The 13,736-nt window shown below is 46.9% G+C and overlaps 1 protein-coding gene across 3 annotated transcripts in view; it reads right to left on the reverse strand.

The window, feature by feature from the left end:
* GASK1A (golgi associated kinase 1A) overlaps positions 1 to 11,593 on the reverse strand; it is a 29,230-nt gene extending 17,637 nt beyond the window's left edge. For 2 of the 3 annotated variants that reach the window (XM_077916355.1, XM_077916356.1), the window contains exon 1: positions 11,040 to 11,592. In XM_077916355.1, coding sequence (XP_077772481.1) covers positions 11,040 to 11,042 — 3 coding nt within the window. In that variant the 5' untranslated portion in view covers positions 11,043 to 11,592. Of the gene's footprint in view, positions 1 to 11,039 lie in introns of all 3 variants that reach the window. The other variant, XM_077916357.1, reaches the window with a different exon arrangement.
* Between the last annotated feature and the right edge of the window lie 2,143 nt (positions 11,594 to 13,736).

Genomic DNA, 13,736 nt, shown 5'->3' on the forward strand with positions numbered 1-13,736 from the left:
GGGGCGGGGAGACAACCCACAACCGTCTTGCTTCTGCAAGCAACATGCTCAACGTTTCCCCACTAAAACGCCTGCCTGCGTCAGCTCCACACTGACAAAGGAGAGAGGCGTTTTTATTTTATGGCTGAAATTCAGCCCAGTGCCAAACCCATACATACGGTTTTGATTGCCGGCGTGTATACAGCAGAGGTGGGACAACATGTTTTCCCCTGGAAGTTAGGAACATCCCTTGGAAAGGGAGAATAGCGCTGCACGTGTTGCTTGCAGAACTTCTCGGATTCAATTCCTGGCATCTCCAGTTAAAAGGATCCGGTTGAAGCGCGGGATAGGCAAATCCATCCATATCAGTTTCTCTCAGTTGCTGGTTTCCCCAGACTTAGGTCCAGTTCCACACATTACCACATCAATTTGCAGGTTGTTCTTTTTAAGACCTCGTGAAACTTCGCCAGCACTTTAGCACAAATTTTCCCACATATATCCACACGTTTGCGTGCAATTTGGACAGAAAGTGGTTTGTTCGTATTTGCATGCTGTTTTCACTAATTTATGCATCTCTGATGCTCATTTTCCCCTACTATATTCTTCTTCTTTGGCGATCACTTGTAGCCGAGTAAGATTGTCTTCCATAAACACGGTCTTAACAGTGAATCCATAAGTGACTGTGGAGGCCAATTCCACACGTCCTTCCACAGTGGGGATGTAGGTTTCCAGGCAGGAGTTGATCACGGTGAGGGTTTGCCAAGCGTGCCTTCCTCTTAGCACGTTTCTCCCTTGCGTCCTGAGTTTGAGCGTCTTCAAAGCCCATGACACCTTTGGTAAAGGCTGTTCTCCAACTGGAGCGCTTGCAGGCCAGTGTTTCCCAGTTGTCAGTGTTTATACTACATTTTTAAAGATTTGCCTTGAGAGAGTCTTTCAACCTCTTTTGTTGACCACCAACTTTACACTATCCATTTTTAAGTTCGGAGTAGCTGATTTGGCAGGGACGCGGGTGGCGCTGTGGGTTAAACCACAGAGCCTAGGGCTTGCCGATCCAAAGGTCGGCAGTTCGAATCCCAGTGACGGGGTGAGCTCCCATTGCTCGGTCCCTGCTCCTGCCAACCTAGCAGTTTGAAAACACGTCAAAGTGCAAGTAGATAAATAGGTACCACTCCGGCGGGAAGGTATACGCCGTTTCCGTGCACTGTTCTGGTTCGCCAGAAGCAGCTTAGTCATGCTGGCCACATGATCCGGAAGCTGTACGCCGGCTCCCTTGGCTAATAAAGCGAGATGAGCGCCGCAACCCCAGAGCCAGCCACGACTGGACCTAATGGTCAGGGATCCCTTTACCCTTTACCTAGTTGCTTTGGCAGACGATAATCAGGCATCTGAACAACACGACCAGTCCAACGAAGTTGATATTGAAGAATCATTGCTTCGACACGGGTGATATTTGCTTCTTCCAGTACACTGGCATTAGTTTACCTGTCTTCCCAAGTGCTATACAATGGTACCTTGGGCTAAGTACTTAATTCGTTCCGGAGGCCCGTACTTAACCTGAAACTGTTCTTAACCTGAAGCACCACTTTAGCTAATGGGGCCTCCCGCTGCCGCCACGCTGCCAGAGCACAATTTCTGTTCTCATCCTGAAGCAAAGTTCTTAACCAGAAGCACTATTTCTGGGTTAGCGGAGTCTGTAACCTGAAGCGTATGTAACCTGAAGTGTATGTAACCTGAGGTACCACTGTATACATATTGCTTGTCTGGAAAACAGCATTGCAAAACTCGGGGAAGTGTGATTTTTGAAGAGCGGCCAAGTTTTGCTTTGTGTATTGATTCAGAAAGTGTAAATTTGCCTTTAAATGAGGACTGCTTCTAATCTGTTGGTGATCCTGAGGGGGGAGGCCCGTCAGATGGGAATTCACTGAATGAATTTCCTTTACTGTACTTATAAAGGTAAAAAACAGAGGTGTGTAGAACCAATGAAAGCCCATGCCTTTGTGAGGAGATATAAAAAAGACTTTGGTGATATTCTGGGAATTCAGCATGGAGGAGAAGAAGAAGTGCTATTAGGCAGTTGAATGTGTATGCGTACTCCATCCCTTTCCCCACTTCCATGGCCCCGGACATTGGAAACCCACGCTATGCCACTGGCTCCAAGTTGTCCCTTGTCAAATGTTGGCGCAGTTACTTAGTTAAGGAAAGAGAAAAGCAAATGTGGGGTGGAAGAAGGTGGGAGAGGCAGAGGAAACTATTCCTTCCAGAGAAGGGAGCTGTTATTTAAAAGCACAATAGCCCAGAAAACACTCCACAGTTATTTGCACCCAGACTGACGCCGTAGTTGCTTGTTTGCTGAGATGGGGGTGTTGTCATGAATTCAGCCTTGAGAAAGAAGTCAGAATGCAATGAGCTGGCAATCATGTTGTCTGGATTCTCCATCAGCAGAGGCTGAATGAAGTCGGAACAATTCTAGGCTGAACATCCCGTACGGAAGGAACCACAGTCTTGTTTGATATTTTCCTTTCTTAATGGGGCTACCAGCTCTGACTCCCAATGGCTTCAAAAGCTGTTGTGTGCCTCCTTAGATTCTCCAAAGCCATTCTTAATAATTTGTTTTTCTGAAGGAAAAAAAATGCTTTACATATTAAAAAAAACAACCCTCTATTTTCACACTGCATACAAAACCGCAAAACACAGATTTTCAGTTTCTTCAAGATTTGCAGTGTGCTAGTTTGTTCCTCACAAGGGACAGCATCGGGTTCCATTGAAGGCATGCAAGTCAGCAGATATGGTCTCCATTTTCCTTTCCCCAAGGAATGCATAATGTGCATTCTTTAGATTCCAAGATAGCCAGATGAAAGGAGTGGAATTAAGAGTGGGGATCCCTGCAAGTCGCTTGGAGTTTACTTTTTGTACAAAAATGAAAAGGACAAAAAGCAACTATAATAAATAACCATCCTCAAAGGAAACTCCCCCCTCCCAAAAGCGAAATGATTTTCACTTGTTCTGAGACCCCATTTCTGCTGCTGTCGAGAGAAAAGAACAGCAAAAAGCCAACACACATATGCTCAAAATCACCACTCATGAAAAGGAGAGTCACCTCTCCAATGCTGCTGTGTACATTGGCCACGATCCCAAAGTCCGCGCGAACGCAGGTTCCTCTGTGGTCTTCCCTGGCCCAGTTCCTGGCCTGGCTTGGCTTGCTCCCACGAGTCAACAAGCCACTTTTTCAGACACCAAAGAGGTTAAAAAGTGGGTTGTGGGTTTGCCAGTTTGCTGAAGTGACCTGAATTGGGAGTCGCTGCAGCTGCAGAAACATGAGAGAAAGGCCCAAGTGTGCAGGCAGACTAGGGATCTCTGCATGACATCAGCAAGGGTTTTTCAGCCGCAGGCACAAACTATGAGCGGAACCAGCCCTATCATTTGAGACTGTGGGCAATCGTAATCATAACAGAATATTTTGAGCAGCCAAGTTTTTTCTGCTGCTGACGAACGACAAGGAGTGAAGACGAGCACCATCCTATGGGAAACGAAAGGCTCGTAGGTAGGGGGATATCGCAGAGATAGAAGAAGAGGCACCCCACTTTCTGGGTAACACCCACAATGCCACGAGAATGAGCAAGGTAAGTCCTACCCCACTCAGCAGTGGTTCTTGCCAGCCATGTGGCCCAATGGGTGGGTGGGTGACCCAAATACACAATGAATGAATGAATGAATGAATGAATGAATGAATGAATGAAGCACTTTGCGCACATACGGTATACTGTACTACAAAGATCAGATGTGGCAAAATAGCACATCCAGATGTGCCAAAATAGCACATCAGGTTTGCCTGAAAAGACTTAGGTTAGTCGCTTCCTTAACCAACGGAGAAAGTCAGCCTGTTGCAGGCTGAAAGAAAACTATATGAAAATGATGTACCATTCCTTTTGACTCCTAGTAAGTTAGCAAAATTAAAAGACACCTGCTTCTTGGGAGAAAAGCAATGACAAACCTAGACCACATCTTAAAAAGCAGACACAAAGGTCCGTATAGTTAAAGCTATCGTTTTCCCAGTAGTGATGTATGGAAGTGAGAGCTGGACCACGAAGAAGGCTGGTCGCCGAAGAATTGATGCTTTTGAATTATGGTGCTGGAGGAGACTCCTGAGAGTCCCATGGACTGCAAGAAGATCCAACCTATCTGTTCTGAAGGAGATCAGCCCTGAGTGCTCACTGGAAGGACAGATCCTGAAGCTGAGGCTCCAATACTTTGGCCACCTCATGTGAAGAGAAGACTCCCTAGAAAAGCCCCTGATGTTGGGAAAGATGGAGGGCGCAAGGAGAAGGGGACGACAGAGGACGAGGTGGTTGGACAGTGTTCTCGAAGCTACAAACATGAGTTTGACGAAACTGTGGGAGGCAGTGGAAGTAGGAGTGCCTGGCATGCACTGGTCCATGGGGTCATGAAGAGTCGGACACAACTAAACGACTAAGCAACAACAACAAAGTTAGCAAAAATGTGTAAGACAAGTACAACTACCTGCTGGAAATGCAAAGAAAAAGAAGGTACCTTTTATCATATGTGGTGGTCATGTAAAGTAATAAAGCATTAGGGGAAATGATATATAATGAATTGGGGGTGTCTGTTTAAAATAACCGTTGTAAAAAAACAACCCAGAAGCTTTTTAATTGGGAATTGTAGGTACTGACATCTCAAAGGAGCAGAAAAGACTTTTTATCTATGCTACAACAGCCTCAGGGATGCTACTAGCCCAGGGATGGAAAGAAGACAAAGTCCCAACCGGAGAGGAATGGCAAACCAAGTTGTTGGAGTACGCCAAAATGGCAAAACTGCCCAGGAACCAAAAAGACAAAAACTTTAAGAAAGAATGGGGAAATTTTATCATGTATTTAGGAGACCGCTCTAAGCAGATGAAAACATTAGCAGGATTTTAATAACACTTGTAATGTAACAAATACTATGGACAATATGAATACATACAAAATATGGATTGTGAAATAATATGCAGTTGAAAACATTGACAATAAGACCCATGGAGGGGATGGGGGGGGGGAGTCTAGAGATTAAGAGAAATCTCTAAATGTGGATATTTATTTGGTATTGTTATAAATCTACGCTTGTTAAATCAAATAAAAATTATTAAAAAACAACAACTCCAAAGGAGAAATAACCATACGTTGCACAATTAACAACTCTGGGCTGGCTCCATCTAAGAGTGCTAGGCTCCCTTTAATATGCAGACGGCATGTCTGCATCAGTGCTCAAATGTGCAACCTTGCACATATTTTTGAAACCACTACAGTTCTCTCAGAGAAAAGGGGGGGGGGGGACAGGCTCAGCATTCTTGTCCTCCAAGAGCCTTTACTGCTAAAACAATTCCCTACACTCTGTCTTGCTAACATCTAGCCTTGGGAATCGGTAGTGATCCTTGCCGTGAGTGTCACCCTGTGTTGTGTTGAGGATTGGAAAGTTGAGATCCTGGCCAGTAGGTGTGGAGGGAAAGAATTGGCTCTCTGATTGACTTCCTGGACAAGGATTCCTAGAAGTCATACTGGAACTAGCTCACATGTTAATGCTGAGAATGTCAGTTGGCTCAAGGAAATAGTCACAGAAACTCTCCGAAGGAGACTTCCATCTTTCGTTTAAAAACAAATCAACTTCATGAACTTTTGTGGAAGGAAAAAAAAAAATTCCTTCCAGTAGCACCTTAAAGACCAACTAAGTTAGTTCTTGGTATGAGCTTTCGTGTGCATGCACACTTCTTCAGACACACTTCTTGTGGAAGGGAGGAGGATGGTTAACGGATGCTTTCATTGCAACACTCGGCTCTGGAAATCAACTCATTCTCAAATGCCTGCAGGCATGAAGGATGGAAATATTTGCGCATGGGCATAATCTTGGGACAAACCTAGACAGCATCTTAAAAAGCAGAGACATCACCTTGCTGACAAAGGTCCGTATAGTTAAAGCTATGGTTTTCCCAGTAGTGATGTATGGAAGTGAGAGCTGGACCATAAAGAAGGCTGATTGCCGAAGAATTGATACTTTTGAATTATGGTGCTGGAGGAGACTCTTGAGAGTCCCATGGACTGCAAGAAGATCAAACCTATCCATTCTGAAGGAAACCAGCCCCGAGTGCTCACTGGAAGGAAAGATCCTGAAGCTGAGGCTCTAATACTTTGGCCACCTCATGTGAAGAGAAGACTGCCTGGAAAAGACCCTGATGTTGGGAAAGATGGAGGGCAAAAGGAGAAGGGGACGACAGAGGACGAGATGGTTGGATAGTGTTCTCGAAGCTACCAGCATGAGTTTGACCAAACTGCGGGAGGCAGTGGAAGACAGGAGTGCCTGGGGTGCTCTGGTCCATGGAGTCATGAAGAGTCGGACACAACTAAACAACTAAACAACAACAACAACAGAATCTTGGGAAAGGCACAGGGTCGCTTCCTGTGTTGGAAGAGGAAGTCTTGGGCGGGTTCAAAACCCAGCTCACTCCTAAAGCACATTGACCACCAGCCTTGGGACAGTCCGTTTCTCAGACTAGCCTACCTCACAGGGTTGTTTTGGCTCATGGTATGAACTACTGTGGGATGCAGGTGGCGCTGTGGGTTAAACCACAGAGCCTAGGACTTGCCGATCAGAAGGTCGGTGGTTTGAATCCCCGCAACGGGGTGAGCTCCCGCTGCTCGGTCCCTGCTCCTGCCCACCTAGCAGTTCGAAAGCACGTCAAAGTGCAAGTAGATAAATTGGTACCGCTCCGGCGGGAAGGTAAACGGCATTTCAGTGCGCTGCTCTGGTTCGCCAGAAGCGGTTTAGTCATGCCGGCCACATGACCCGGAAGCTGTACGCTAGCTCCCTCGGCCAATAAAGCGAGATGAGCGCTGCAACCCCAGAGTTGTCCGCAACTGGACCTAATGGTCAGGGGTCCCTTTACCTTTATGAACTACTGTGCACATTCATGGGATAAGTGGTTGCCGTTGCGTCGAAAGCCTTTGAAGATGCTTAATGGAGTTTTGTTATGTTGCACAAATCAGCTCATCAGTGCTATGTTATCTGTTCTGATTAATTAAAAAACGGTTTCTAAATTCCAGTTATCACTGGCTGTAACGCTTGCATCTCATTGCCGATCAGCTCCTGCCATACCTTGCCAATTAAGATTTCATGTCATGCATCGGATGAAGCGTGTATCCGTTCACAAAGCTTACACTAATCCATTCATTCATTCACCTTTAAGATTCTGTTATTATTTCTGCAGAAGACTCACAGAAGAGCACCTCTCTGGAAACGGTCACGTCAAGTCTGCTCAGGGAGTTCAACCTAGTCTGTGGTGCTATCAAATATGAGAATATTATTTATGCCAGCCATACTGGATGCAAAATGTACCCAGCTGTGGGGAATGACACTTATTTCTCTGCCATATCTGTTCATAATACCGTTCTGCGAAATAGCATTCCTGTCGAGATATGACAGGAAACCACTTATCTGAACTTTTCAGAAACAATTAAAGACAGGTTCCTTTCACCGCTGGATAAATGGGTCTTTCCTGAGGCTGTCTACTTCTTAGGGTTTTAGTTTTGCTTTAAACATATTTGCTATTGTGGTGTTCTTAACTGCTTTTAATTATCGCCTAGGAGGAGGAAAGCTCTCACCCAAAACCTCTGCTGCCTTGTGGGATACCTTCAGGAGAAGAAAAGGCTCAGGAGCGAACCCTACACAAATCTAGAGTCCTTAAGACAGTTGGATGGTGTCAGGGGCTCAGGAGCAGAGGCACAGGGGAGAGAGGAAAGGGAGAGCGAAGGGGAAGAATCTGAGGGCAGCGGAGGGGAGAATGACAGTGACCCGAGAGATTCCATGAGCCTCTCCAGCGAATCAGAAGATTCCCAGAAGGGGGCGCCGATGGTCAGGGCAAGGGGGGTCCCAGGGGGGACGCACCCGAAGCAAGGGGCCAGCGGGGACTCCCAAAGCAGCAGTGGGAGATCAGGACCAGCTTCCCCACCAGAGCGCAGTGGGGGGGAAGAGTCCCATGTGTCAGGGCCAGCGTCTCCTCCAGCAGGGAGAGAAGATGAGCCAGGGCTGACCACGCCTCTATCGGAGAGTGGGGGAACGGAGGGGAGGTCAGGTCCAGCTAGCCTCCCCGAAGGGGGAAGCAGTGACAGGAGCAGTGTAACAGTCAGGAGGAAGGTGGCCGGCTAGGCGCGCGCGCCAAGTTCAAATGTACAGGCGCGCGGGACAGCAGAAAACCCGGATTGGGAACCAGGTCCTAAAGCCCGCCGGAGGCAGGGGGAAGACTCAGGGGACTCAGCGTCAGAAGAGTCTAGGAAGGGCAAGACCCCAGCGGACAGGCGGAACCAGAGGAGGAAAGAGCAAAGGAAGAGGTGGAGCAAGGCTAGAGTCTTAAACTGGTGTCTGGGGGGAGGAGATTCAGACGGAGCTTCAGCGGTCTAGAGTTTGAGACGTAGAGCTGCGCGCCGCGGCTGTGAAAGCGAAACTGAACTTCAATAAAGACTGTTTTATATAACAATGAACTGGCGTTGGTCCTTTGTGAGCTGGGACCTAGGGCAGCTCTGACAGATGGCAACTCGCACACCTCCTTCCAGCAACTCCTGCAGCCAAGCTGGTGTCAAACGGGTTGCTCTGCTTTCCTTTGGACCACATCAGCGAGGCTGAGAGGGAGGGACAGATGGATCTTGAGATGGATCTTGAGACAGATGGATGCCAATGAAATTGTCTTGAAATGGTGGCTTAGAAGGCAATTAATAAATCAGTGGTAATAATAATAATAATAATAATAATAATAATAATAATAATAATAATAGAAAGGACAATTAATTTCTATGTGTCTATTGGCCCATTTATCTCAGTGCTGCCTCTACACCGATGGCCAGTAGCTCTCTAGATCAACGGTTATGTCCCTGTGGAGATGGCTGTATTGAGTCAGTGGCTCATGTGCTTCTGGCTTGCGCTCTTTATAAAGATTTGAGGAGTGAGGTTATTAAAGATAAAGGTAAAGGGACCCCTGACCATTAGGTCCAGTCATGACCGACTCTGGGGTTGCAGCGCTCATCTCGCTTTATTGGCCGAGGGAGCCGGCGTACAGCTTCCGGGTCATGTGGCTAGCATGACCAAGCCACTTCTGGCGAACCAGAGCAGCACATGGAAACGCCGTTTACCTTCCCGCCGGAGCGGTACCTATTTATCTACTTGCACTTGACGTGCTTTCGAACTGCTAGGTGGGCAGGAGCAGGGACCGAGCAGCAGGAGCTCACCCCGTCACGGGGATTCGAACCACCGACCTTCTGATCGGCAAGTCCTAGGCTCTGCGGTTTAATCCACAACGCTACCTGCGCCCCTAGTGAGGTTATTACCCCTCTATTATTGTCCATGCCGGGTCGCTCAACCATTGCTACTGTGTCCTTTCGTCTAGCAGATCAAGATGATCAGCTGACAGCAAAAACGGCAAGGTTTTTAGCAGGGGCGATTAGAATAACATCTATTATTTGATTATGTAATCCCCCCAATGTATTTTCTATCGTTAGGTTTTTACCTCTTATCTTCAGTACATTTTATTTTATTGCTGGTGCAAAGAAATATTCTTCTGATTCAAGCTCTCGAGGTTTCAAACAGAGGGCTTTCTCTGTCTTCCCTGGAGAAGTCAGAGATGGAATTTCCGACCTTTCGCATTCCATGCAGTATTATTATTATTATTACTATCATTTATTAAATTTCTATACCTGTAGATCTCAGGGTGGTTCATAACCCTGGCCTGACATCTTTTCTCAACAGGCCATCTTGGTTTAGTCCATCTTTCCCCCAAAGTAAGGTCCAAACTGAGCCGAGCAACAGTTTTCGTTGCCGTCCAGGATAATAAGACCACATTCCCACATGACGCCTGCTGTGCAACTGAACAGATAAGAGGCTCCCTATTTGCTTTCCCTCAGCTGACTTGCCACTCAGTTGCTGGCTGCGGGGCCAGGATAGCACCTGTCACAAATCCTAAAACTCACCCGTCTTGTATCGGTCAGCCTTAGATGAGGCACAACTTATTTTCTTACAGTTCTCCCAGGGTGGGAGTTAATGCCACGAGACACGCGGCTAGCTCCACATCGCTGGAACCGAAGCAGGGGAAGGCGCATTGGGGAAATCTGTGTTTCGGACAGGGGGAAATCCCCAAAGAGTGGAGAACTGTAATGTGGGAACAAGACCTTTGCAAATCCATTTGTCCCCCTCAAGGATTTCTCTCGCGTGGAGGCATTTTGTAGACTGAAGCTACAGCTCTAGTGGGGCCGGCCCTGCTGTCGGACAGAGTCAGGGGCGGGCTGCCTCAGGCGGCAGACACTGAGTGAATGGCAACAGCCCTCCATTCCTCCCAATTCCCCTGTTGCTGTCAGGTATACCGTCCCATTGTCAGTAAGATTCCTCTGCCAGGATGGTGGGATTCTCTCTATGGCCTGGGGTGACAGGTGCCTCCTTTGCCTCAGGCAGCAAAATTCCTTGAGCTGGCCCTGAATCCCGTATAATGGTACCTCGGTTTACGAACTTAATCCTTTCCAGAAGTCCGTTCTTAAACCAAAACGTTATTGAACTGAGGCGCGCTTTCCCTAACGAGGCCTCCTGTCGCCAGTGCGCCTCCTACCATTCAAATTCCGTTCTTAAACCGAGGTAAAGTTTGCAAACCAGGACACTTCTTCCGGTTTTGCGGAGTTTGTAAACCGAATCATTCATAAACAGGACTGTTCTTAAAACGAGGTACCACTGTATTTGGGAGTAAGCAACACTGAACTTCCTAGGACTGCACTACAGTGGAACCTCAGGTTAAGTACTTAATTCGTTCTGGAGGTCTGTTCTTAACCTGAAACTGTTCTTAACCTGAAGCACCACTTTAGCTAATGGGGCCTCCTGCTGCCGCCGTGCCGCCGGAGCACAATTTCTGTTCTCATCCTGAAGCAAAGTTCTTAACCTGAGGTACTGTTTCTGGGCTAGTGGAGTCTGTAACCTGAAGCGTCTGTAACCTGAAGCGTCTGTAACCCGAGGTACCACTGTACTAGGAACAAAACTCTTACCATGCTCAGATGGACAGTTTTCTTCCTTTTCCTCCCACCTCCTGTCTTCACCTCCGGCAGAAGACCCCCGGCTCGGTTGCCTCTTTTAATCGGTTGCCCGTTAATTTCTCATCGCTCAGCTGGAGGACCCCATACGTCGGACTTCCCAAGAGCCCAGAACATCAGCCATCAAGATCTCTGGTCTCTCTCCATTTCTCGCTCTCTCTCGGGCTAACTGCAACCAGATGTTACATCTTCAAGGTGCATTCCCAGCCGCCACACTTTGTTGGGAGAGTTTGGTTTGCAGGCTGAGCCTCTTACTCATCTTTCAACCAAAAAAAGAAGAAGAAAAAGAGGAGGGAGTTGGATTTTCAAAAAATACAGCCTGTGAATCTCTTGCTAAACTTTCCAGGTGCTGCTGTAGCTCGTAGAGGTGTTCAGAGGGACCCTGTGCAAACGGGAAAAAGATGATTCTGAGCCATAGGACGAATTGCTCGCTGAGCAGCCAGCCAACTTAGTTGCTGAGTGTTCAAAGTGTGCCAGGACTGGCAGACTTGTGGGAGGGGGATCAGAGGAAGGGGGGAGGCCTGCTCGCATTGCAGAAGCTCTTTTCACAATAAAAGCCTTCTCGGATTTCTCTTGAAACACTAAAAGCCTGCGCCGCAAGCCTTAGTCCTGGGGGGAAAACTGGTCAGGCGCTCCTCTTGTGCAGAGAAGAGAAGCACACTGCATCGTTTGTGGGCAAACGGTTCACCAATGAATGCTAGGTTGGACAAAACGCAGAAAGGTGGACTTGAAGAAGTGGGTCGAGGAGGGAGGCAGTATGGTGCAGTAGTCAAAGCAGCAGTTCTCAGTGTCGGTGGCATTGCCCCCGGATGATCTGGGTGGGTGCTAAGAAGCAAGGAGATGAACAGTTATCTAATTCTGCAGTTATCTTATGGGCAGTATCATTTGTTTGTTTTTGTTTTCCAGTCACCGTGTCCAATATATAGCCAGTTCATTATTTCTGTTGCACCTCCCAGAATTTCTGGTTGCTATGCAAGCATATCATATTTGTACACCCATAAGCCCACAATTTCTTACAGCTGCCACTAGCGAGCTTTTGTTCGTTTTCACCACTGTCATAATTGTCCTATTATCTTTATTATTGCTATAAGCTTGGGAGGGGTGGGGGTTTGAGGCTCCCCTAAATTCTGGGATCCGGGAGGGGTTCGAATTCAACCAAGTTCTGTGTTAGTTAGGTGAGATGTGACTAGGATCACAATTTTTCTGATCTGAGCTGGGAGGGATGTGGTCAGTTTGCAAGGGCTAGCAGGCTTGGGAAAGTGGGGTCAGAGCACCGTGTGGGTTGACAATTTGAACCCGGGACTGTGACCGTGGGAGAAGCAGGACCCTCTTGGAGTGTAATGCTGGAAGCCCCTCCAGCTCAGGTGGTGTATATGTGTAAATAAACCATATATCATAAAGACACCACAGTCTATGCCATGCCTCATTTCCAATCCTGCCTTGGACCCCTGTGTTCTCGCACAACACAGAAATTGGGGTGATAAAAGGCTTTCTGTTTCCATCGCCAAAGCTTTCAGGGGAGCATTTGCAACCGGTTGGCACCATTTTTGAGTGAACTGCCAAAAGTCAGATTTTTGCTGAAATTGTGACCCCGGGGCTTAGGGATTTTTCCAAAAAAATATTTTCTACCGGATAAGTTTTTGAGGGCTGATTTCTTGTCCTGTGATAAAAAGCCTTCTGTATCCATCGCCACAGCTTTCAGGGGAGCATTTGCAACCGGTTGGCACGATTTTTGAGTAACTGCCAAAAGTCAGATTTTTGCTGAAATTGTGACCCCGGGGCTTAGGGATTTTTTCAAAAAAATATTTTCTGCCGGTTAAGTTTCTAAGGGCTGATTTCTTGTTCTGTGATAAAAAGCCTTCTGTTTCGAGTGCCAAACCTTTCAGGTGTGCATTTGCAACCGGTTGGCACCATTTTTGAGTGAATTGCCAAAAGTCAGATTTTTGCTGAAATTGTGACCCCGGGGCTTAGGGATTTTTTCAAAAAAATATTCTGTGCCGGTTAAGTTTTTGAGGGCTGATTTCTTGTCCTGTGATGAAAAGCCTTCTGTTTCGAGTGCCAAACCTTTCAGGAGAGCATTTTCAAGCTTTTGGCACCATTTTGGGGGGAATTGCCAAAAGTCAGATTTTTGCTGAAATTCTGACCCCGGGGCTTAGGGATTTTTTCAAAAAAATATTTTGTGCCGGTTAAGTTTTTGAGGGCTGATTTCTTGTCCTGTGATAAAAGGCCTTCTCTTTCCATCGCCAAAGCTTTCAGGAGAGCATTTGCAACCGGTTGGCACCATTTTAGAGTGAATTGCCAAAAGTCAGATTTTTTCAAAAAAATATTTTCTGCCGGTTAAGTTTTTGAGGGCTGATTTCTTGTCCTGTGATGAAAGGCCTTCTGTTTCCATCGCCAAAGCTTTCAGGCTTTCATTTGCAACCGGTTGGCACCATTTTTGAGTGAATTGCCAAAAGTCAGATTTTTGCTGAAATTGTGACCCCAAGGGCTTAGGGATTTTTTCAAAAAAATATTTTCTCATTGTTAAGTTTTTGAGGGCTGATTTCTTGTCCTGTGATAAAAAGCCTTCTGTTTCGAGGGCCAAACCTTTCAAAGGAGCATTTTCAAGCTTTTGGCACCATTTTTGCTTGAACTGCCAAAAGTCAGATTTTT

The sequence above is a fragment of the Podarcis muralis genome, chromosome 12 (assembly GCF_964188315.1).
Source record: "Podarcis muralis chromosome 12, rPodMur119.hap1.1, whole genome shotgun sequence".
NCBI classification, from domain to species: domain Eukaryota; kingdom Metazoa; phylum Chordata; class Lepidosauria; order Squamata; family Lacertidae; genus Podarcis; species Podarcis muralis.